The sequence below is a fragment of the Erythrolamprus reginae genome, chromosome 1 (assembly GCF_031021105.1).
Source record: "Erythrolamprus reginae isolate rEryReg1 chromosome 1, rEryReg1.hap1, whole genome shotgun sequence".
In the NCBI taxonomy this organism is placed as follows: domain Eukaryota; kingdom Metazoa; phylum Chordata; class Lepidosauria; order Squamata; family Dipsadidae; genus Erythrolamprus; species Erythrolamprus reginae.
In genome coordinates, this window is record NC_091950.1 from 115627428 (window position 1) to 115654035 (window position 26608).

General features: G+C 37.3%; 2 protein-coding genes across 8 annotated transcripts in view; one reads left to right on the top strand and one right to left on the bottom strand.

Annotated features, from left to right (window-relative positions):
• IMMP1L (inner mitochondrial membrane peptidase subunit 1) overlaps positions 1–16954 on the bottom strand; it is a 38536-nt gene extending 21582 nt beyond the window's left edge. The window contains exons 1-2 of one of the 5 annotated variants that reach the window (XM_070762190.1): positions 16430–16507; positions 14938–15064 (exon numbers count right to left, since the gene is read on the bottom strand). Coding sequence is in view for 1 of the 5 variants with exons in the window: in XM_070762173.1 (XP_070618274.1) it covers positions 10123–10191 (69 nt within the window). In the remaining 4 variants the exon portion in view is untranslated. Of the gene's footprint in view, positions 1–10097; positions 10200–11825; positions 11861–14937; positions 15065–16429; positions 16522–16872 lie in introns of those variants that run through there. The other 4 variants (XM_070762173.1, XM_070762199.1, XM_070762181.1 and 1 more) reach the window with 4 other exon arrangements.
• The window catches only part of ELP4 (elongator acetyltransferase complex subunit 4), a 147447-nt gene continuing 137408 nt past the window's right edge, over positions 16570–26608 (top strand). For 2 of the 3 annotated variants that reach the window (XM_070762162.1, XM_070762145.1), the window contains exon 1: positions 16570–16788. In XM_070762162.1, coding sequence (XP_070618263.1) covers positions 16611–16788 — 178 coding nt within the window. In that variant the 5' untranslated portion in view covers positions 16570–16610. The remainder of the gene's footprint in view (positions 16789–26608) is intronic. The other variant, XM_070762155.1, reaches the window with a different exon arrangement.

The following is a 26608-nucleotide window of genomic DNA, read 5'->3' on the forward strand; positions in this document are numbered from 1 at the left end:
GTAGTCTTTTCTCATATTAAAGTATGATTCTATCAAATGACTAGAAAAATATTTTTCATCATAGTATGGTATACTATTAATTACATTCATAGTTTATTCAGTAATCACATCAAACCAGCGGTAAGTATAGATAAAACCCTTAGTGTGAGTTTAAGCAAAAAAATATTGTCATGAGATCAATTATCACATGGCAATTGGAATGAAATACTATAAAATTAATTATCAACAGATATAATAAAGTCTTCCATTATTATTATTATTATTATTATTATTATTATTATTATTATTATTATTATTATTTTCTCCTCCATGTTGATACCCCTTGGCTTGTGCGTTCTGTTAAAGTTGGAAGCTATGCTGGAGATATACCACATGATAGTATATCAGAAGGGACATCCAAACTACACAGGTTTCAACTGAGGAGCCAGACTAAGAGTATCCACAAACCCATTAACATGATGAGAAATAGAAATAGAATTCTGTATTGGATCAGTCTTCACCCGGGATAATATTGGCCAGAGTGCTGTCCCTGGGAGCTGTCAAAAAGTGAGTTACAAGGTTGGAGTAGGACTTGCCAACAAAATTTTATGGAAAGGGTCTCAAACATATCAGATAGAGTACCCAACGGTAGGATAACAGGAAATAATCAGGTTGTGAAGTAATTTCCTATGTGTCAATGAGCTACAGTGGTCAGACAATGATTTTTTCCAGTTTGAGGATTTCACTGTCTATTAGTCAGGACATGATACTATAAAAACAAATGGAGTGGTGTTTAATGTAAGCAAAAAACTGCTAGAGCAGTGGGAAACTTTTCAACTGTCTTTGACTGAATTATGACCATCAGAATTTGTGCCATTACAGTTATCCAAGTCTATGCTCGAAGCACTGCTGAAACAGAGCTTGAAATAAAGAGCATTTATGCCATGGTCTAAGAAACTCTGAAACAAGTGTCCCCAAAAGACATGCTTACATTCTGGGTGACTTCAATGCAAAAGCTGTCAAACAAGCAGAGACAAGCATCACTGGTCATAAGAGGAGTGATGCAGGTGGTCATTTGGTACAATTTTGCCAAGAAAAATGATTTTGGATCATGAATACATGGTTCAAACAGAACAAGCACCACTTATACACTTGAACAGCACCTAATGGACTTCACCATAATCAGTTCAACTATGTCCTATGCATTCATTCACAGGTTGCAAGGACTGTAGGCCGTAAGCTCTTGCTATGGTGCTACATACTCATCTGCTCACTGTGGAAGGAGACACTTTTTGCCCCAAGGAAGTTGACTGGAATGAGACAAAAAGAGCCTCCTTAATGTATATCTTAAGGGCCTTCCAAACATCAAGGTTGTGCCACTGTCTCTTTAAAGTGTGGGAGGGTAGGGACAGAAATTAGGTAGGACAATCTCCTGGGCCCTTGAAGCCAGGAGTTTAGTTTGGGCACAATTGTAGGGTCCAGATGGAGGATTTCTCTGTCAGCATGAAACACACAGAGGTCCTCCCTAACTGACAGAGCTGTGAGCTCAGAAATTCTTCTGGTGGAGGTGATAGTCACCAGGAACGCCACCTTACAAATAGGATGGCAAAGAGAAGGATGGCAGCATGTCCCTCTTATCCCAGACTCAATTAAAATGGGATCCAAGGCTTCCCCAAACAACAGCTGACCCTTGTAAGGTGCAGATGCCAGGCACCACTTATGCATGTCTGCCTACCAGCCCTGCAACCAATGCATCCTTCTCACCACCACAGAGGACCTCATGACTCTGGCAGGAAATCTGACAGTAGTGTGGCATTGGGCAAGAACTGGTCAGCTGCAAGCAACTTACTGAGATCTTGATGATCCCTGAGGTTGGATGCAGGAATTCGCTCCGAGTTGTCTCAGCTACCGTAAAGTAATGCAAGACATAAAGGAAATGGAGGTGGGCACTTGAACTGCCCAGGCAACTGCCTGGCGAGCCTTTTTGAGTGCCTGCTTAGTCCACCTATCCTCCATTCACAGCAGTTTGTCAGGTTCACCCATTACGGTCATGGAATATAGAGCCGAGATGGAGGCATTAACAGAGGGAGTCTGGAGATGTTGCACAAGCTCGGTCACCACATTATAACATCAGCTGTCCATCGGCAATGGAATGTACACCGATGTCAGCAAATTCCCCTGATGCAAAAGAGCCTCCACCAATAGTTGAGGTGCTGAAAGAACCTCGGTTTCAGAAGTATGTTCTTAAAATAAAGGGTCTTTCGGGCCTGAAAGCTCATCATACAACACTAAGGGAGTGGACCCCAAGTTGGCGGTATTTTTCACTTTGAATAAAAGCAATTTTAAAAGTTCAGGATGGAACAGCCTTGATGAGGCTGGAGGATCAAGAATGAAACTCTCATCGTCTGAGAGGTCCAGATGTAACTGGCCCTCCTCTACAGAAGAAACATCTGATTGAGATCTCAAAGAGCATTCTGGGGAATATCTATCACAAGACAACCCCCTGCAGTCCTCTCCCACTGAAGTAGACGCATGAGCTGATGGCTTGGCTACCTTTGTACAGGAAGCTACAGGTCTGTCCAGCTATTTGATTCTCGCTTCGATGCCTTGCCTAATGGCTTTTGTTATCATACTCTGGTGGGATCAAGTGGTCTTTCTGGAGAAGCAGCTCTAAGCCCAGCGGCAGTCAGAGTAAAGATTGCCACGGTCTGAGACATGGCCTGGGCCATAGATGACTCCTGGTAAGGTTGAGCCTCCACTGGCCCCCAAATGTCAATGTCAAGAATAGTGAGGTCAGGATTGTCCATGGATATCACCTCAAATTGGTTCAGCAGGGCCACCTCACTATGGCTAGTGACCATACAACATGTAGGCAATAAGCCAGGTCTATCCTGGTGGCAGAAGTGAGCGCCAGAGTGGCTATGACTTGATTTGGTGCAGATTTTTTCAGGTCTTTGTGGGCTGCTTATGTGTCTTCTCCTTATGGTATGAACACCTAAAAGGCTCCAGGTTAGCCTCCTGTGCAGGAGAGATGAAGCTTTAGTCTAGCATATTCAGGAACAGGACTTAGAAGGCTTGTTTTGTTGAAAATCATCCTCCATTTTGATATTTGCAAAAAGATGAGAAACAACTGGGAGAGGAGCTGATCGATCAAGAACAAAATGGCCACTGCTTCAACAAAATGGCCACCGCTGAGGCAAATGCAATGCAGTCAAAAATAGCAAGTAGCTGAAGGATATAGTGAGGGAAGAAACTCACCGCTGCAACAGTCGCTCTGTATGGTCTTTTAAGAAATGGTTTGATATGAGGCTCCCTTAATTGCTTGCTAGCGAGGAGAAGAGTGAATGCTCTGATCTGAAGGGAACTTAATACCAGCCTATGGAGCCACGGGGGAGGAGACAGCAAGAAGCTAGAGTGTGATAGCTCCTGTGGTGGTTATCAGTTCCACACTGTCTCTCCCTTGTTGTGGGCAGTAGATATGGAGCACAAGACTCCTCTGGCTGGTGGTCACCTGAATGCAGGGCTCCTGCAATAGAAAGCAAATGAACACAGCAGAAGGCAGGGTTGCGAGTGCAAAACTCTGTATGCCAGTCACTGCAACACCTCCATAGAGATAGCCGGTCTAATGGTTGTTGGAGTGCAAAGCTCCTAAAGCCAGGTAGGATGGAAACTACCCCTCTCCTGTCAAAAGGCCCTCAGCTAGAGGCTTGGAGAGCAGCCATAGCTGAAGTTATTTGCCGTACTTGATGCAGCAACTGAGAGATCCAGTTGGAGTCAGCTGGTGAGATAACTTACACAAAGGAGTCTCAATGACAATCAAAGAATGTGATAGTATCTACAGAAATGAGAGACAAAAAATACATATCCGTTCAGTTTGAGGACTAAGTCAAAGAGGGCGAGTTAGTGCCAGAGCTGGAAAGCTACAATTTGACAGACTCAGTCCTGGTTCGCTGAATAGACATCCCACTCCTGGATGCTAGCTCCACCCTCTATGGAGAAATCTCTAATATATTTGTTTCAACTTTTAATTCCAGCCATTCTTTGGTAGACTTCTTGTTTAGCCTTTTTCATCCATTTTCAAATCAATGTTTATTTCCATCAAATATTGTTTTGCATTTTCTTTGTTTCCTTTGACTATTTTCAATGGTTTTTTTTCTTTGTTTTATGGCTCTCTTTGGCTATTATTCTTCATCACTTTGCGACTGCCTACAAGGTTGGGAGCTGATGATTCTGAAGACACTATTATATAGACAGTGCCAGTCAATAGTTCACTTTTCAAATCCACTTCAAAAAGCTCAAAAATATTATAGAATAATTGCTCATATCAACTTTGATGTGTGGTAACTGTTGTAGTTAGGATTCTTAGTAGTATAAATTAATTTATCAATGTAACTGAATTATTTTTTACCATTCAAGAAAAGATTGTGTAGCATTATATGTTCACGCTAATGCACAGTAATTAAGAAAATCAAGTCAGCTAAGAGTGCATAATTTGCACGCTTTCAATAGAATATCCTGAGAATTGAAATAGATTTGGGTTCTAAACAAACTGAATTAAATAAACTGTTTTAACTACTAAAGTATTTATAAATTTATATTACCAAACCGATGTTAACATTTTCTTGTAAAAAAATATACACATACTCTTATTATAAAACTGTATGAATTTATTAACTGAACAATAAATCACTTATTTACAGATAACCTAATATATTTATTAGGTGACTTCCACAAATATTACCTGGCATTAAAAAAATCCAAAAATTTGTCTGGAATATTCAGATACGAGTTCACTAACTCACAAGTTTAATTTGTGTTGTAATACCATTCAAATCTCCGAGAACAGCTGTACAATATGGCAATTTGTACATGCAAAGATTTTTTCCCTATAACTAAAATCATTGGCAATTAAAAATTATTGACGACAATTTGCTGTTATGTTCTATCTCACTATCCTGTCTTTATCACATAGATAAAAAAATACTTCAGGAAAGGTATTCTCAAAATGTGGGTTTTGTTGTACAACACAAATTTTAACTACATTGTAATTCTGAAGCAATATAACATATAAGTGTATCTTCATTACCCGATTCACAAACCCCACCACCCCTGGTTTATAAAATTAATCACAGCTAGGAGAGAAATCGCTGTGAACTCCATGAATTACATCCAAGAGATGGGAAAGGATTAGTTCAGAGTTGCTGCCAGTTATAACGCCAGGTGGCTTTTTCTGCAGTGAAGGTGTTAGCGATAATCTCATTACACTGGTACTAAATCTTGCAGACATCAAAATTATCACCAAGGTTCCTTTTCATCCCATCCTTTCCAAATGACTGGAAGTCGCTTCACCTGAAAGAAGTCAAATCCACATGCAGCTGCTATTTTAGCAGCCAGCAGACTCCCCGAGAATGTCAATCGTGATTCAATTTCGCTGTGCTGGTGGCCCCTATTCCCTGTCCAATAATACATCTGTTAAAAAATCCTACAGCCACAAATCTAGTTTAATCCTACCAGGGACCTCATGTTGGTCCTGTCTTCCAAAAAGGCAGCAGGTTCTGCTGTCTATTTCGGCTAGTGTCTGGGGAATACCCTTTAATTCCCAGTCCTACTTAGAAGAATAAGCTAAGGATCACAAAACATGACCTTAAAAACCCTGATATGACTATATTCTGACCCAGAGGCATTCATTCTAGGTGAAGATTAGAACTTTGCATAATAAGATTACACAGCAAGTGAATGATATCAAGGGACTATCCATATGCAGCCACCTGGTTTTCTATAGACAGCTTGTGCTGTGCAATATGCAGTGCAGACGGAATAGAGCTTTGCCTTTTACTTGAAGTAAAATGGATTCACATAAATTAGTTGGCCATTTCCAGATTCCCAAATCCCCTTTACATCTTTCATTGACAGCTCCTGAGGATAGCAGAACCATTATTCCTTTTTATTGTTAGTTCCTAAAACAATAGCATTTTCTAAGTGAAAAACATATAGATTGTGTGTGGAAATTAACATCTTGTTTGCTATAATCTTGGATTACAACTGACAGAGCATGTCAGCTGTGTGTCCCCAAAAAGAAATCCATCAGAAAATTATTTATGCATCCAAAAGTCTGCTCCACTTCAACAAATAAACAATGCAAGAATCTCATTCTGACATGATATGGCTATTCATGCTGTTAATGGATTTATACATCTATTTAATATATATTTGTACAATTAATATGAATGTAACCTATTAATCATGTTTTACTCAGGTTTTCTATGAACATCGAGATTTATCAAACATCTTTACAGTTTATGAATAATTTAGGTAGGTTGCTCTCTTTAGGATAACTCCATATTTCAAAGAAAGTCCATTTTAAAAAATAAATTCAACTGAAACAATGGCACACATAGCTATATTTATTATTCTGTTTTAATATTCACAGAAATTATATTTTTGATATAATTCTCTCTTAGGCTAGACAGTCAAAAACTGGAGTTACAGAGAGAGGCAATGGGGCATGGCTACAATTATGAAAGGAACTCCATATCCCATTCTTGGACTTTCCTGCTATCATTCAGGAGAATAGACTGTTCCATATATAGTTATTAAAATTAAGTGTTTATTACTAAGACCTAATAGGCTGAATTTAGAACATCAATTTGGTGTGGTGATTAAGGCACCAGGCTAGAACCTGGGAGATTGTGAATTCAGCCAAGTGCATACACAGTTCCAATTGTGTTAGTGGCAGTCTCATAAGCCTATCGTTTGTGCAAATGGAACATGTTGTTCAAGTGGGGGATGCATACATGCACTTTCCCCCACCACTTCTGCAGCCCAGTTCCAAACAGTCCAGAAATGGGCCACAGTCCAAGGGTTGGGCATCCCTGTTTTAGACAGTTGTCATGAGTCAACACTAACTTCAAGATACAAAAAGGGGAAGGGAGAAGGCTTAACTTATACCCAAAGGCAAAATATTAACCCATATTGCCTTCAAAAACTGAAGAGACATATAAAATTTCCTGAGGAATTTACTAAATGTTTTTGGGAAGCAAAATTACATCCTCCTCCAAAGTAAACTATATTTTAGCACTTAGCAATAGCACTTTAGACTTATATACGTTTCATAGTGCTTTACAGCCCTCTCTAAGTGGTTTACAGAATCAGCATATTTCCCCCAACAATCTGGGTCCTCACTTTACTGACCTGGGAAGGATGGAAAGCTTGAGTCAACCTTGAGCCTGGTGAGATCTGAACCGCTGAACAGCAGCTAGCAGTCAGCTGAAGTAGCTTGCAGTACTGCACTCTAACCACTGCACCACCTTGGCTCATTTTAATGAGTTCCTAATGAATAGGATTTTTTCTTATGGTATGTTGGCTTCAACAGTTTTGTTTTTGTATTGTTTACTAAAATTCTTAATGTAAATGAACCCATATGGTATTATTACAGTATCACTATGAATGTAGTTAACATTATCTAAAAGACACAATGATTTTTCCAAATGAAAATAACTGAAAAGACAGAAGAAATATGTAATTCTAAAAATACTGTACTTCTTTTTGTGAAAGGGGCCAGGGAGGGAGGTAGCATTTTTATTCTGAAATTACTTTTCTTATTCTGTTGTTCCCAAAAATTCTTAAAGGAATATGGTTCGTGGCAGTGTTATTGAATACAGTGATCCCTCATTTTTTGCGGGGGATGCGTTCCAAGACCACCTGTGAAAAATGGATTTCCGTGAAGTACAGGAAGGATATTTTTAATGTATTTAACAAGTATTTGGACTTTTAAAACCCACCCTTTGCATTAAACAGTCATTCTATAATGTTTCTCAGCTGGAACTACATGTGATGTCCTACCAGTTTCTTTAATAGAGTACAGTAGTACTGTAGAAGAATTTTATGAATTTTTAATGGATTTAATGGATTTAAGCCTCCTTTGAAAACCCATGAAGTAGCGAATCTGCAAAAGATAAACTTGCGAAGAAGCGAGGGATTACTGTAACTCTTTTCATAATTTAAATTTCCACAATCTAAATTATTCAGAAATCACTCACACCTGAAACTAACTCAAACACCTCAATTTGAAGAAGAGCAAGTTAGAGAATATCTAGTACTGTACCTTGTATGTCCAATTAACTAGAGAAGCATTCAAAACAATGGTCCAAGCTCCTTTAAAGAGTATGTTTCATTTACCCTCACACATTAGTTTATATTCAAAATGCTTAGCAAAGCTCTAAGAAAAAGTTCCTATACTCATAAAAACATCCTGAATGATCTATCAGTTGGGATCAAGTCAGATATAGTGTTGCAGAATTTTTTTGATCAAGCAATGACTATATACAAGTAATTTCAATCAATGCAAAACAGGCAATAAGGAATTCTATGAAATACTGAATCATATACTGACCCCAAATTAGCATCACAAATGTTATTTCTCTGTCTGCTTGAATTCCCTGAATGTTAAAAGAGCATCTTGTACCAACTGTCTTTTGGTCTATATACTTTTTCTCGGAAGAAGCTCCAAAGACAATCAAGTTTAATGGAATTTACTTATTCAGTAAAACAAGGAATGTTTAGAGTAACAGCAGACATACACACAAAGCAAATGCATTTATGTGACAATTAACAGGTGCATTTATGTGACAATTTACTAGTAGACTCCACTTTACTATATTTTTGAATAAGTAATAACAATTCAGTTCCCAAACATAAATAGATGAACGCTGTGATATTCAGCCTCGGTTAATCCCCAGACATCTAAATCCATGAATAAAAATTCATCAGGTTTAAATACACTGAGCCTATTAAGCAAGAACAAAAGCATATGCACAAAAGAGCTTTTAATATATTTCAAAGCCCACAAGAGCCATGGTCTCATTAAAATTATAAATTACTCAAACACAGAATGAAAATTCAAACTGCAGTGCAGCTAAGCAGATTACAGAAAAGCCCACGTTCCATATGATAACACACCATGGCCTCCTAGATGAGGGCTTGAAACAAAAAAGGCCATCACTGGAGCTAGGGAAAACCACCTTGTGATCTCCAGTTTCTGTTCAATGGATGACAGCCAAGTAATATAATGATTACTCTGTCCATGCTGCTAAACTTGTTCAACGGCATAAAAGTGATACCATGCATTGTGAACTCGATGTGAATGGTTTATGCCACTAATACAAAACAAACTACAATATCTATCATTTATGCCAGTTTTATTTGCATGAAATAAAATTAATGGCAGCAAAACTATTAATTTTTTTTAAGTAAAACAGAAAAATGGCATAGCCAAGAATGTGAGACATGAGTATATGAAATATGTATAATTGTTTTTATATCTGTGTGTTTTATTATATTGTAAGGCACTCAGAATCACCTCAAACTGCAAGATGGGCAGCATATAGATTGAATGAATGAAAAAAGTAAATAAATAAAAGTTAATACTTTTGTTCTTAAAGGATCAAGCTTGTTATGAAGTAAATGAAGTACAACCAATATTTTTACTGGTAGTTTATATTTGAATATTATAGATCTAAACTAAAAAGCTGCAAAGTATCTTTGAATCATTTTTAAGAAACATTTATGAAATCAGAAAGGAAAAGGAAACTTATTGAATCAATCCTCAGTGATATGACTAAAATAGGATTCAAGTAGAATTTGACTCTTCTCATATGTGTTTAAAGTTTTGAAAGATAGCGAAACCAAAGACCGTGAAGCAAATGGGGGTTACAATTAATGAAATGCTAATCTGAAACACTACTGACCCTTTCCACAGATTTTAAAAATGTAAATGAAGAAATGAAACAGGATTCATAGATGTTTCTTATTTTCAGTCAGCTGAACATAAAATACAAATGCAACCTGCATCTTTGGCTAAAATATATGGGAATTGAAATTTGAACAATAACTTTATAAATAAATATTGAAATTATGATCCACATTCAACTCTTTCAGAAGTCTTAGGAACAACCTCTTATCCTAATTTTCTATAGTAATTAAGCTGAGGCATCTTTAATTGAAATAATGATTAGTGCTCAGTACACTCAGAAATGCTTTTTGTCCATACCTGCTAAGAAGACTGAGAAGTAGCATCCCTGACATTCTGAGCAACAAATTCAAAGAATCACTTCACTTACTTCATGGAGTGTTTTTGATCTATACCTTAGTAATTTTATCCTCTTTCCATTTATCCTGTTCTGATTTCCAAACACTTGTCTTTTCTCCTATCATATTTGCAACTGGGAGACAAAAAACTAATGAACAATTCTTATATGTAGGATTCTTCAGTTTCTCAAATTTGTATCCTAAAACATTTTCATTTATAAGGCGTCATCTAAAATTATGTAAATGAACTTTTGTAAAACATTTCTTTCTTATGATCTTCCCTCTTGCACATAATCTGCCCCAAAAGCTCTTCAATGAACAGTGGTCATCTAAGTTTTCTTCCTTGTACAAAAAGCCCCTCCAAATAATGTATGGGACAGGATACAAAATAATGTGTAAAGGAACTAATTTCTATAAGAAATAACTACTACTTCTGCAATAACAAATCAAAATTCAAGCCAGCATTTTGCCATATAAAAAAAATTAAATTATATGTTACATTGAAGAGGTAAATTTCGTTTTCAATAAAAAATAATTAACAGTGATACAATTCTACTTCCCTTTGTAAAAAAAATCAGGAGTAAGAAAACATGTACAGAAATGTATGGGATGTAATTGTTTTTGTTTTAATTACATTTTATTACATTGTATCATTGTTATGTATGTAACTTGTTCTGGAAATCTTGCAAGCTGAAATCCAGTATACTGTATTTTAGCTGCAAACTATAAACCAAGGATACAAACGTTTTAAGGAAAGAGATACATTTTATCATTGAAATTGCTTCAAAAATGTTTTCTGTTATTCAAAATTTTATAAGTTGCTTGTAACTTTGTGGAATGCTCTGAGACTCAAATATGTTCTAAAAGAGTCAAATAGGGTACATTTTCTAAATATATCTTCTTAAACAAAAGAATACATCCTATTTTAGTTATTGTTATCATTCAGAATAAACTTTTTTTTTAGCTTAAGACTGAAATTCCCTCCACCCAGGGCCTTAGGGATGTGATAATTTGTCAATAGATCTTTTGAATGATTTGAATATAAAAAAGACACTAATCTATATAATATTAAAACTCTCAGTTGGTAATCTTCTGTTGGCTGAAATGCAGCATTATAGGACAAATGTCAATAAAGGCACCTCAAATAGGCTAACTTAGAATAAAGAGTCACTTTTCATCTTTGTTTTTTTTTAAATCACCGATATTTTATTATAACTGAAACCTGCCTGATGGTGCTTATTTCCATGTATTCCTACTATAAAGGGGTACCAAGGTCCTGGAAGTTAATGCGAAAAGCATGAATGTATACTCCTATCAGTTATTATACATTCTATTTTAAGTAGTTAATACCTGTATGTTAAAAGAGCAACTTAAAACTATGCAATTACTAACAAAGAACAACTGAAAACTATCACATTTCAAAATACAAAGAAATCTTATGCTAAACTCCACTGCAATCAGACAGCAATTTGACTACTGCAAATAAAAATAGAATCCACTAACATTCAAAAATTGTTGAATTTTGATCAAATACTCTGTGAATGATGACCAGATAATAGAGTTCCTTAACATTACCTAATATGCTTCAATATCAAGCAAAGGAGTCACCACTATGTCATATTATGTCATAGTTCCTCAACTTGTTATCCACTTTAAGATTTAGAATAGGAAAATAAATGTTTCGATAGTATATCGCAGCAATGATTTCACAATCTGAATATTCAAATTATATATATTTTTTTCACTTTAAAGTTAGATACCTGAAGTTTCTATGGCAATGAATTGGGGGTTATTTTTATGTTCTCAACCAACCTAAAGAGAAATAACAAATTATTATATCCATTAAGAAATAAATTTCACTGAATGTAAAGAACCTCAATTATGGATAACTTAAAACTGTTGGACTTTCAGCTAATATTAGCCACTAGAAAAGTTAATTACATTATCTTTGGCTAGAATCCAATCAATTCTGAAAAGCACCAATTCTTAGAAGATATTTTTCAACACCAAAATGTTAACTTTCTACTCTTGTTTGAATCACATATGAATATTCAATTATTCTATTATTAAAATCCTGGTAATAACAGTATGCATTTCCTTTTGTGTTCCTTTTTAAAATTCAGGCAGCTTTTAACACTCAGCAATAATTATTTTAATGTATGCTCTCTGTTATTCTCTGGGATGATTCCCAGAAAGACCCATCTCCACAATACCATCTATTCTTTGTACAATATGGCTGAAATCCATAGTTCTAGAAATGAAATGAAAGCTATCATGTGTGTCCAGGGAACTTTAACTTTTCATAGTAAATTGTAGACTAATTTTCATCATACACAATACTTATGTATACTTATAAAGCAGTGGAACCATAATAATGAAACTGATGTTATTTACATATGTATTATTCAAGAAACTATTACTTATAATAAAAAATAATCCTGCTGCAGCCTTAACATTCATATCAATGAAGCAACTTTCTGCATTATGTGCTATTATTCAACTAATTAGTCAAATAATGTGACATTGGATAAACTTAGGTTTGAAGGAACACTATTCTAACATCAGAGTATACAGTTGTATACAAGTGTGCTAGATCAAAGCTGAGCATCTATCATTTCTTAAGCTATAATTCTACAACTTTTTTTGGCTGTAATCATATTGATTTGGGAAAAATCCATTGTGTATATGGAACTATTACAATTACTATTACTATTGAATGTCCTATATATGAGTTATGGCATTTTATAAAATGGGAATAACTAGGTTCCCTTTGTAAAAATAATGCAGAAAAAAATCAGAGAATTGGAAGTTATTTTTATTACAAGCATTTCTATATCACCGTACCCGAAGAATTCTTGGCAATTTACAATAAAAATATCAATAATCTATTAATATCTATAAAACAACATGGATTAAAGAACAGACATAGCTGTCTGATCATAAAAAGATCCCCCAATGATGACCGTTCTAATATTTGTTCAAACAGCCCGCTGTTCTACTTTGCAGAAGATCAACAGGAGGGATGCCAAACATAATTCTGGGGGCCAGAAATTCTGTAGTGTGGAAGACATTAGAAAGGATTTAATATCACTTTAAATATTTTCTGGGATAGGATCTTAATATCCATTCCCTGTTACTTAACAGATTCTATTTGTTTGAATAACAAATTCTTTTAGAATTTGAGCTCCACTAGCAGAAACTACTCTAATCTGCATTCAAGTATATTTGGAATTTCAAATTACTACAGATATTTATTTGCAGAGTTAAAACTTTGAGGGAAAAATAGTTTTAAGCACAGCATTTTCTAAAGAATATTAAAAAAGATATGTCATAATTACATCTTCCATCTAAATTTATCATCTTTAAAACCTGCTATTTACTCGTAAGGTAGCAGAGTTCCATGTGAGTATACCCTTACAACCTTAAATTAGCGCAAAGAAGCCGAAAGCAAATTCTAATACTGTAACAAGTTTAGGAAATGTTTATTTAAGAGGCATTCACCCTGGAAAAAGCCACAGGGATCTAATCTATGGCAGGTGGGAAATCTTTCTTTTCTTCCTCAGTTTTTCCACACTTATCTCAGTGCAAAATAAAAATGCAACTATCAAAGCAATCCTAAAATTTGGAAGGAAATTGTATCACAACACTCCTGCTGCTGTAAAGCAAATTCCAAGTGAGGCTAGTTTATTCAATTCTTAATGGAAAGAGAGAGGAATCTCTCTCTCTCCTTCTCACAGCACTTGCAGTATCTTGAAACATTCTAGATTCTCCTAAGCACTGCCATTACAAAGTGGCTTCCAGAAAATCAAGCTGCCCATTCTGTGTTTACAAAGAACTTAGAGACTTACAGAACAGCCTCTCTGAATTTATTCCATAGCCATAGTCAGTTGATTAAACTGACTATATTACTTTGATATAAGCTAGATTAAAATACATGTTACTCCTATTAGTGAAATATACCTGTATAAGACTTGCTAAACCATCACATTTGTACAACTTGTGATCAATAATCTGAATTTTATAAATTCATTAAAATTCCTTTTTGATATTGAGATATTTTGAAAATTTTTGGCAGTGGACTTTTTAAATTTATATTAAATTGCGGTTAGTGTATAGACACATGAGAATAAACTTCAAATAGTTTATAGCTGTAAAATGTTTAAGGTATTAAGATTATCTATGTATAATTTTAATGCAGAAAGATATTTACTGATGCTTAAATGAAATGAGTTATAGAAATAAAAGGGATACACTTCATAATTTGTGTAAATTGGAACGTCTGATTTCTATATAGAAAGTTCTGAAGTTTCCAGAAAATATATAAATTATCTGTGTGTGTGTGTGTGTGTCTCCAGTGTTTGTTCTTAATTATATACAGGTGAACTATAGGTTTCTAGTCTCTATTTCTTTCTAGCTATTTCTCAGTAGAATTAATCTTTCCCACCAGATACCAATCAGCCCATTAATGGTGTTCCAGTTGTACTATAATTTATTTTGTTAAAAAATTTGTGATGCCATCCAGCAAAGATATTTACTCATAAGGAAAGACTAGGACTGGAAAACTTCTGAGGTGCAATTCATGTTAGGGTTATATGCTATGGGTAAATCCATGGATGAATATTACGGATAAACAGATGTATGCTATGCTAATCTTAAAACATAGTTTCAGCAGTGTAGTTTAAGCAACATATTCAATTAGTTGCAGACATCATACACAATGATCAAGGACAAGACTTAAGATTTGTATTAATATTTTAAGATATTATAGTTCAGATGAAAAATGCAGCTCTACTGTTATTTGGCTGATGCATCACAACTTGAGAACTTTTTTCCTTGAAAAAAAATGTTTACTACAATAAAATAGATACATACATTCCAATATTCCTTGTTCCACTTCAATTGCTGTCAGTTTTTTAAAAATCCTTAGAAAACAGTAGTGACTGTAAACACATGTTTTAAATGTCATCTAGCATTCTGCTATGGGTATCACTTTTATATACTGTAAAGCAAAGCAGATAAAGGATATAGATGATCAACAAATACATATTTTTGCTATGGGTAGTTATGAGGAAAGAATGTGTATACACAAACACACACACACTAGCAGCATAATTTGTGAATACCTACTTGACATTAACAATAAATCAAGTTCAATTGACAACTTTGTTTTGTAAATAAAATATTCCTTAAAATTACATTAAGGTCATAAGAAACAATCAGTTTTCCTTACAAGGTTCCAATTGTTTGAATGATTTCATTAGCAGATAACCAAGTAAGAGGCCAGAATCAATTATTCAGTTAAGAAGCAGTATATTTCTTATACAACACATTAGAATGCCTGCTTAAACAAAGCTGTGCTTGATAAAGAATATTCTTCTTTTTCTCCCTGTAGTGCCCTAAATGAGCTCATTCTCTTTTTGGCAAGCAAGTTATCGTATCAATAGAGGTGACAGGCTACCCTACAGTTATCAGTTCATTAAAATAATTAATAATTAATAATAATAATAATAATTTATTGGATTTGTATGCCGCCCCTCTCCGCAGACTCACCTCACCTAAAAATTCACCTGACATGAAATAAGTGAACGTGTATAAACTTTATACATATACATAGGGGGAAAAAACCCAATCAAGGCTGATACAGCAGAATAAGTTTTTTTTTTTTTAAAAAAATGAAGTCTTGCTACCCAACAAGCTTATCTGCCAAGAAATCTCTGCAGAGATTTTGCAACAAGGTGCCCCCCCATATATTCCAAAAATGACCTCACTAGTATTCTCTTTTATTTATATTTTTTTCAGTGCTTCGATTCTCTTATAGACCAAGGATAGAAAGGATAGGATAGAACTTAGCCGTCCATCCTTCCGAGGTGGGTAAAACGAGGACCCAAATTGTTGGGGAAAATATGCTGGTTCTTAGAGAGGTCTGTAAAAGCAGTATGAAGCGGTATATAAGTCTAAATGCTATAAATGCTACAACTTAGGCTTTCGATTGCCGCCAGGTAGCCCCCTCCTGTGCAAGCCTCTTTCGTCCCTGGTAAAAAGTACATGCATGATTCAAGCTTTGCAATTAGGCTCTCTCAACAACTTGCCCTCCACAGGGGCGAAGTAACGAAGCTGTCTCGTTCTCAAGGGCGACGCATTTTTTATTCTGTTATAAAGAAGGGGGGTCTCCCTCTGGCCGTAAACTCGGGAGGGAGAGAGGATGCTTCCTCGTAGAAGTAACAACCCCCTTCCCTACGTCCTCCCCAACGGAGCCGAAACAAGGCTTGCCGTCCTTAGCAAGGCCCCAAAGAACGTTTCGGACGCTTTTTGTTGTTGTTGTTGCTGCTTCTGTTGTTGTTACCAGATAAGACAATCCACTCACCTTCTTAGACCACAGTCAGAGGACTGAATAACTCCTTCTCTCTTTACCGGCAAGAAAGGAAGCATCTCCGCCTGCCAACAATCGCTCTTCCCATTGGCTCGGCGGGCGCTGCGCGACACGCCTCCCCCCCGCCCCCCCTCCACGCGCTCGTCTCTTTCCTGTCAACCGAGCAGAAGCCAAGATGGCGGACCTGGCGACCGAGGGACCGATGCAGAGGGAAAGGACTACGACGAGTTTCCAAAGGAAAGTGCCGGACGGTGGAGGGGGCCGCTTGGCCGTTCTGCCAGGAACCCGGCCGTCGGTGCGACATGGTCAGCTCCTGCTTTCCAGTGGCGTCCCTTCTCTGGACTCTGTTTTAGGTTGGTGCTGACAGCGCTGCCCAATCTTTCGTAGTCCCGGGTCCTCCCACCGCCACCCCGACCCGGGCCGGGTCGCTTTTTTACCTGCCGTAAAGGTAGCCGAGCAAACTTCAAAAGCCTGAGAGAGAGGCAGGGACGGGAAGCTGCTCCTGAATCCTCCCCGCATGGTAGAAGGTGGTTCCCTTCTCCTGCGGGGCGAATTCCCACGCTTCTTCGGATGGGTTGGGGAACCGATCCAACTTTGCACAACACGCCCGGCTTTCCGCCGAGCAGACTTCTGAATTTGGGAAGAGTATAAAAAAGTTGTGGCTTGCGAGACCCGGAATCCAAATGCAGTCCTCGGCCGCCGCCTCCCTCTTTCTGCTTATAAACGACACGTGCAGCAAAGCATAATAAATAGGCACTCTGTAGCTCCGGGTGGATTCTGTAGTATAGGTAGTCCTCGACTTACGACCACAATTTCTGTAGTTAAGGGAGACATTTGTTTAAATGACCTTTGCCCCATTTTACAACATTTTTTTCTTGTCATAGTTGTTAATAGCAATAGCATTTAGACTTATATACTGCTTCATAGTGTTTTTACAGCCCTCTTTAAGTGGTTTACAGCATCATTGACCTCCAACAATCTGGGTCCTCATTTTACCCACCTCAAAATGATGGAAGGCTGAGTCAACCTTGAGCTGGTGATGAGATTTGAGCTGCTGAACTACAGCTAGCAGTTAGATGAAGTAGCTTGCAGTAATGCACTCTAACCATTGTGCCACACCTGCTCTTCACAAGTGAATCACTGCAATTGATAACTTAGTAACCTGGTTGTTAAGTGAATTCCCCATTGACTTTTGCTTGTCAGAAGGTTGCAGAAAGGGATCACGTGACCCTGAGATGCTGCAATGGTCATAAGTATGAACCAGTTACCAACCTTCTGAATTTTGATCGCATAATCATGGGAATGCTTGCAAAAGTTGTAACTGGGGAAAACGTTTGTAAGTTACTTTTTTCAGGGTTGGCATAACTTTGAAAGGTCACTAAATGAACTGTTGTAAGTCAAAGACTACCGGTACTAGGCGGGTTATGACACACGCAAGTCAACTGCAGACAAGTAGAATGGTTTCAGGCTGTACTGTAGTTTGCGTATTTTGAATTTCAGAGGAGTGTATACCAGTGTCAACCCTTGGGTCAACTTAATTTACATATTCTGTATCAGAATTAGCATAGAAGGGTCTAATGCTAAAAAAAAGGTTGGGATGGCTACTTTAGGAAGATGGATGTGTATCGTAAACCAGAAGATTGAATAGTTTCTATTGATATTTTTACAGACTTCAGAAAGAGAAAGCTTCCTGTTTCACAATAGAGTTTTCCGAAGATCAACTGAAAAGTTAATGGAGCTAAAACTAAATGCCTGATGAATTGAAATACCTATTTTTTGGGGGGGGGCATGGGGAGGAGGGTTAATAGAAGATATTTTGAAAGGTGTTTTTTTTTACGTGAATATAATAATGTTTGTATTTAACAGTAAACCTTCTACCTAGAAGTATACAATATCCCATTCATTACAGAGTTTTTCAAAATTCTGCTGAAGCCCTTGTTAAAAATCCTGCTCATTCCTCTGATTTAAATATAAAGTTGTTTAAGATGCAATAAATTATATTTTTGAAATGTAATATGTGCTTATGTTTGAAAATAAAACATTCTTCCAGGATGGATTCCTCAATAAGAGCTATATAACAGTACCCCAGTGGCCCATTTTTGATCCCAGGAGGCTGCAGGGAAGCCTGCTGGGCCCAAAACAGGATGGTGGTGGTCGCATGTGCATTCGTACAGGGGATGCGGGGGGGTCATGCGCATGAAGGGGGAGCATGAGGGATTGTGCATGCATGGGGCACATGGAGGTGTCATGTACCAATTACATTATGGTACCGACATGCACATAGTTGCGTGTGTGCGCTTTTGGCACGCAACAAGAAAAAAGTTACCCATCACTGTTATAGATGTACAACAATAGAATCTTAAGAATTGGAAGGTTCCTTGGAGATCAACTGGTCTAACACACCCCAACCAGTGAGGAAATCCAAAGTACTATAGGTAGTCTTCGATGTACGACTACAGTTGATCCCAAAATTTATGTTGATCAGTGAGAAATTTGTTAAATGAATTTTGCTGCAGTTGCTAAGTTTATCACTGCAGCTGTTAGTAACATGGTTCTTAAGTGAAGCTGGCTTCCCTATTGACTGAGTGTCAGACGCTCACAAAATCTGATCAGATGGCTCCAGGACAGTGCAACTTTCTTAAATATTTACCAATCGCAAAGCATTCAAATTTTGATTGTGTGACCATGGGGATGCGGCAGCAGTTATAAGTATGAAAAATGGTCATAAATCATTTTTTTCAGCCCTATTGTAACTTTGAATAATCACTAAACAAATAGTGGTAAGTCAATGACTACCCTGTACAGCATATTTTGATTTCAGAAAAAGATTAGATAAGATGTCTCCTATTTTGGTGGAACAGATGAACAAATGTGATCTAAAATGATAATGCAGTCTGGCTGATTTGCAACCATGAAGCTCCTAAATGTTTGCATTGTCTTGGATGCAATTAATTACACTTGTGCTGTTTATAAATTATATCAGAAGCTGGGATAGAAGTGATGGTAATTAGATTTGCACATTATATCAAGTTAAAGATATCAAATATTAGTGCACAGTCAACAATAAGAAATAACACATTGAATAGTAACAAAGCATGCCCAAATTTCAATCCTGATTCTGTAAAACACAAAGCAAGAAATCTAGGCCAGCAATAATTTTGACATGTCACCTTTCTCTCCTTGAATTAGTTCTATGGTTTTATAGATTCTCAGTTTCATTTCAAGCCATCTTCATGGAAAGTCCTTTCAAAAGAAGGAAAATGGAGGAGGAAATTGGCAGCTGGTTGTTGCTATTGCTGTAAACAAAATAAGAATGGAAACCCAATATGAATAATTATGTCAATTAGTGTTTGTGGCTCTTCCTGGAGTTGTGGGTACTCCATCGCTGGAAGACTTTGGGAAGAGATTGGATAACCATTTGTCAAGGATGCAAAAAGATCTCCTGCCTTGGACATGAAGACCTCCAAGGTCCCTTCTAGTCATGTGATCCTAAAGAGTTTAACAACTATCCTAAATGGGAATTTTGAAATGATGGACCATGATTTCCACAAGAGATCACAAGCACTAGTGGAATGAAATAACAGTGTGAAAAAAACTGTTAAGTGTTGCATAAATAAAACCAAAGCATTGCCAGAACTTACTCCTGCTTTCTTTGGCCAATCCCATTGTGGGCATGCATTGGCAAGGCAGGGAGAAAAACCTAGAATGAGTTATGAGATATGTGGGCATAGCCATCTTTCAGAATGGCAGAAATGTTGTTATTTAGTTTAGCACATATAGTATATTCATTATTTACAGGGTTGTGGTTTGGAAGTTAACCAAATCAATTGATAAACATGTCTGAATGCTGGGCCAATGTGTTAGAATAATTTAAGCTGTGATTAGTATAGGTACTATATCAGTGGTTCTCCAGGGGTCACCTAAGACCATGGGAAAAGTCAAATTTCCTATGATGTTAGAAAATAAAGCTTTTATTCTGTCACCTTGGAACATATTTTTACAATCCAACCAATCATGCTTTTACAGTGGGGGTGTCCTGAACTTCCTGCCAATCAGCTTAAAGCTCTGTTGGGAGAATTGGCGTTAGACTTATGGTTGGGGGTCACCATACATGAAGAACTGTATTAAGAGATTGCAGCATTAGAAAGGTTGAGAACCACTGTACTCTATCTAAATAAGGAAAAACAAATGCAATGGTATCAGATTGGGGAGCTATTTATTAAATTTATATGCCTCTTAAAGTCTCAGGAGAGTTTATATGTAAAAGTATAAAAATGAGAAAAAATACAATAGATAAAAGTGAAAGAGTAACAAGGGTAACAAAATCCAAACCAGAATGAAGAAGAAGGGGGGAAGCAGGGGGGCCTTCACTTACCCTAGCCCAATGCTTCTCAGTTATTTTCTGTTATCCCCCCTCTCCGGGAAGAAATAAACATTTTCTGCTCCCCCAATTCTCCATCGGGATGATTGCTTTTAATATTCGGCTTTTTCGCTGATTGAAGTGTAATATGTTTAAATGATGCCTTAATTTATTTGGCTTCATGCTGTCTGCTGCCAACATTTTTAGACACAGTAAACATATTGCTCTTTCCTCAACTCCCAGCGCTACCTTCCCTTCATCATATTTCCTCATCTTAGATTTCAGGAGACTTATGTTTGCCTCATTATCTCCGTCTCTCTCTTCCTTTCTTTTCATCCCTATTAAATATTTTTCCATGGTGTCTCTTAAGGGTTTGTTATCTGCACTTCATATCTCAGACTCTGTTTGTGCTATTGTTTGATGCAAAAAACCCTACTACCTGCAACAAAAAAAAGCATCTTCCCTGGGGTCGAACACACACTGTAGCATCTTTCTGCGCCCCCCCCGGGGGGGGGCTACTATTTGAGAAGCACTGCCCTAGCCAAAGGTACGGGTGAAGAGTCAGGTATTCAAGGTCTTTTTAAACACCAGCAACCTGGAAGCCATCCGAATCTTGGATGGAACAAGTGTTGCTACAAAGAAGGTGCACTTCTAAGGTCCCAATAGGTGGCATTGTTTAATCAAAGAAACTCAAGCATGTGCCAGTCCTGCCATATCAAACCAGGCAGATATTAGTTCTTAACCAAATTGTCCGTAAGAAAAATCTAGCACCTGTGGATTCCCAGATGAATATGACTAAGTAATGCAATATAACAAAAAAAAAGACCACTGCCTTAACAGAAACTTTGTATGTTGTATATCAAAGATGATAATTCCGCTGTTCTATCTGCAGAGTTACAGAATAACACAGTTGGAAGGGACCTTGGAGATCTTCTAGTCCAAACCCCTGTTCAGGCAGGAATCCTATATCATTTCAGACAAACAGTTGTCAGATCTCTATTTAATTTTTTTTAGTGTTGGAATGTTCACAACTTTTGGGAGCAAGTTGTTCCACTAATTAATTGTTATAGTTGTCAGGAAATTTCTCCTTAATTTTCTGATACTCTTGGCAGGAGTAGTCACATGTGGGTATTAACTTCCATCTGTCTGGAGACTGAGCTTGTAACAATTTGGCCGGCCACTCCTCTTCGTTCACCTGGCTTTGATAGTTTTTTACAACCCTGTCAGCCAAGGAGATTATTCTTATATCAGCTCTATGCAGATGTAATTTACTACCTTCTCATTGCTTCTCTGAGAGAGACTGTTTACTAAGACAGGACTGCTTGTGAATTGCTACTGGCCTACCCCTGAGATATTGGAACACTGCTATCATGTTAACACCCCTAGACCTTTTCATTAAAGTAGACATACCCAATTCCAACAACAATTATTCATGTTTTAGCCTCTAGTTCCCTAATCACCTTTGTTACTCCTCTCTGTACTCTTTCTAGAGTCTCAACATCTTTTTTGCTTTGTTAATTAATCAGTGGTACCACCTGTCTCCAAACATTGTGAATGTTCCAATACTAAAAGTTTTGGTGACCAAAACTGGATGCAGGTATTCCAAATGTGCTCTTACCAAGGCATTATAAAGTGGTACTGACACGATCTTGATTCTATCCCTCTCTTAATGCAGCCTAGGACTAAATTGGCTTTTTTCACAGATGCAGCATACTGCTGGTTTATATTTAAGTGATTTTCCATTAGAACTCCAAGATCCCTCTCATAGTTACTGTTATTGAATCATGTACCAGTTGCAATATATCTGTGCATTTGGGTTTTCCTATCTAAATGTAGAACCATACTTTTTTCACCATTGAATTTCATTTTGTTAGATAGCGCCCAATGTTCAAATCTATCAAGATCCTTATGCCCATGTTCTGGATTGTTGGCTATTCCTGCTTGCTTGGTATTGTTTTTATTTATTTTATTTATTTGCTTTGTCCAATACATAATAATACACAATGAGGTAAAATGTATTAAAGGGAGAATAGAGGAGGAAATAAAGGAGGAAAATATATATGGGAGAGACTATAGGACAGGAGATGGTAGACACTCTGGTGCACTTATGTACCCCCCTTACTGACCTCTTAGAAACTTGGTGAGGTCAACCATGGATAGTCTAAGGCAGTGTTTTTCAACCAGTGTGCCGTGGCACACTAGTGTGCCGCGAGACATGGTCAGGTGTGCCGCGAAGAAGGAAGCTCGAGTTCCAGTCTCACAACTTTTTGCTGAGAGAGAAAGAGAGAGTGAGAGAGAGAGAGAAAGAAAGCAAGAGAGAGAGAAAGAGAGAGAGAAAGCAAGAGAGAGAAAGAAAAGAGAAAGAGAGAAAGAAAGCAAGAAAGAGAGAGAAAGAAAGCAAAAGAGAGAGAGAAAAAAAAAGGAGAGGAAGGGAGAGAGAGAGAAATGAGCAAAAAGGGGAGGAAAAAGAAATGAGAAAATGATTGAGACAGAGAATGAGAGGGAAGAGAGATAAACAAAAGAGAGAGAGAAGTGACTCTTGATTTAAAGCATATGATAAAAAGCACCCAAAGAACAAGAGAGAAAAAAAACCCTGCCCTCACCTATTTTTGGAAATGGTTCAAGAGTGTGTATACACACACACACACACACAAGGGGGGGAGGAGACAGGGATGGAAAAAGAGACGAGAGTGTCTTAGAGTGTCATTTTGGTTTGTGGTGTGCCCCAGGATTTTGTAAATGTAAAAAATGTGCCGCGGCTCAAAAAAGGTTGAAAATCACTGGTCTAAGGGTAATGTATTGGGGGAGTGAAGAACTCTTCTGGTGTAGTATCTCTGGACATTTTCGAGGGTATTAATGTCAGAAATGCGGTATGGGTTCCAAACAGATGAGCTATATTCTAGGATGAGTCTGGTGAAAGTTTTATAAGATCTGGTAAGTAGTGTGGATTGCTAGAGCAGAAGCTATGTAGGATTAGATTAACAACTCTTAAAGCCTTCTTGGTGATGTTGTTGCAATGGGCTTTGACACTTAAATCTTTAGTTATTGTTCTAGTTTCTGATAGAACTTTAGCAATTACAAATAACTCTTACTAAATGCAGCATTTCATAAACAAAGAAACTCCATTTTATTCTCTTCTCTTACGTATCCAAATACATTTCATGCTAGTACATTTTTCTCAGCCCGTTATCTTTCTTAATTGCATTCCTCGCATTCCTTCTAGCCTTCTCCGGTTAACAAGATTTATGTCCTCCCAGTATGATTCTAAAACAGCAGAACTGACTGTTAATCAACACAGAATATTTTTGCTTACTTGGGAGCAGAACGGAAACCCTCCATATTTCTCTTTTGCAACGTTGAAACTCCACCCTTCTTCCCCACTGACCCACTGACGTACCAAATACATCACTACAGTATTTAACCCATTCCTCCCCTTAATATCTTCTTCCCGTTCTTTACATTTTTGGACCCTTCTGAATTTAGGATTGACCCATCTAACATCTGATTCTTCCTCGCTAGATTCTGGACTCATAGCCACATCCTGTGGCTGGCCTCCCACCTGTTCTACTACCTGTAACCCTAGGCTCACCACTAATTCCTAAACACTATCTGTATCAGAGTCCTCAATTTCTTCATCATCCTCCAATTGACCAGGAGTATGTACAACAGTTATTAGTACTCCAAGGTCCTTGACTGAGTGGAGATTATCTGTGATAATTTGTTTATTCAGTTTGTATTTGGAGTTCTGATTCTTTTTGCCGATGTGAAGGACAGAGCATTTGCTGGTTGAGATTTGGAGTTGCCATGTGTTAGACCAATCAGAAACAGAGTCTAGGTCTTTTTGGAGAGCAGTTGTGTTATCGGTGGTGTTGAAGAGTTTTACATTGTCTGCAAAGAGAACACAGTTGCTTGTGATGAGATCGTAAAGGTCATTGATGTAGAGAATGAAGAGCATTGGTCCCAGAACACTATCTTGGGGGACACCGCTTTTAATAGGGACAGGGGTAGATATGGTGCTTCCTATTTTAACCACTTGTTGTCTGTTTGACATGAATGCTGTAATCCATCTATGGAGGGATCCTGAGATGCCATAGGATTTGAGTTTTAGAAGTAGTTTGTCGTGGACCACTGAATCGAAGGCTTTGCAGAAGTCAATATAAATTGCATCTATAAATTGATCAAGATGAGTTGTCCATATGTTTTTGCAGTGGAGGAGCTGCAGGTTGCAGGATAGTTTTTTTCTGAAACCAAATTGTTTGTTAGAGAGCATATTATTAGTTTCTAGGTGAAGAGTAATTGATTTATAATTGATTCCATGACTTTACATGGCGCACAGCATAGTGATATTGGTCTGTAGTTATCGACAAGAGAGGGGTCTCCTTTTTTGAAGATGGGGATGACCATAGCTTTTGACCATAGTTCGGGAAGTGTGCTGGTTCTGAAGGATTTTTCAAAGATTATGCTCAGTGGTTCAGCTATAGCAGAAGAGAGTTTCTTTAGGAAGTATGTACATAGACCATCTGGTCTGACTGATAGAGAGGGTTTAAGGTCATGTAATGCTTTTTCAACTCGGTCTTCACTGGAGTCTACTTGGGTTAGATCATCGAGAGAATTTGTGGTGCAAGAGATGAATTTGGGGGATGAGCCATTGCTGATGACAAAGACAGAGCCAAAGAATGAGTTGAGGAGGTTAGCTTTGGATGAATCGTCATGGTATTCTTTGTTGTTGGGTCCTTTGAGAGGTGGGATAGGTCTAGAGTGCTTGAGTTTGTTGTTGACAAACTTGTAGAAAGCTTGATTGGATTTGGAGCGTAGGAGGTTTTCCTCTTGTATGCTGTGGTAGTTGAGACATTCTGCTTTTATTTGGTTGCATATGCTTTTATAACAGCTTTTGAAGTTTGCAACTTGTCCTTTTTTGTTTTTACGCCAGAGAGATTTTTTTTTAGATTGTAATTTTCTTATTGAGATGGGGAGGTTATTTTCCTTGATTGAGGTAGATATTAATGGTACGTAAAGTCTGATGATTATTTTCATCTCAAGCAAGAATGTGTTGTAGAGGTCATCCGTAGAGTTGTAGTTTGCGAATAAAGTTTGCCAGTTTAATGTTGAGAGATGTTGAGTATTGTCTGCAAATTTGATAACTTCCCCATCTATCCTTTCATTTTAATCATTGGTGAAGACAATGGAGAGTACTAGGCCTAAGACAGAGACTTGGAGTGCCCCGTTGCATGCTTCCCTCCATGTAGATGCAGTTCCATTGAGGACTACACTTTGCATGCAGTTGGTTAGCCAGTTATTTATGGAAAGATTTCTTAAGCAGCATAGGTGCTTATCTAGAATATTGTGAGCCTCTTTTAAACAGTAAGTGGAAGGCTATTGGTTGGAAATTAAATGGATACCTGAATTGAGCAGGGAGTATCACATGATATCAAAATCCTTTCTAGGTGATATCTATGTTTCTATAATATTCTAATGGATTTTATTTGTTTGTTTGTTTGTTTGTTTGTTTGTTTATTTATTTATTTATTTATTTATTTATTTATTTATTTATTTATTTATTGGATTTGTATGGCACCCCTCTCCGTAGATTCGGGGCAGCTAACAACAGTAATAAAAACAGCATATAACAATCCAATATTAAAACAGTTAAAACCCTTATTATAAAACCAAACATACATACAGAGATACCATGCATAAAATTGTAAAGGCCTAGGGGGAAAGAGTATCTCAGTTCCCCCATGCCTGGCGGCAGAGGTGGGTTTTAAGAAGTTTATGAAAGGCAAGGAGGGTGGAGGCAATTCTAATCTCTGGGG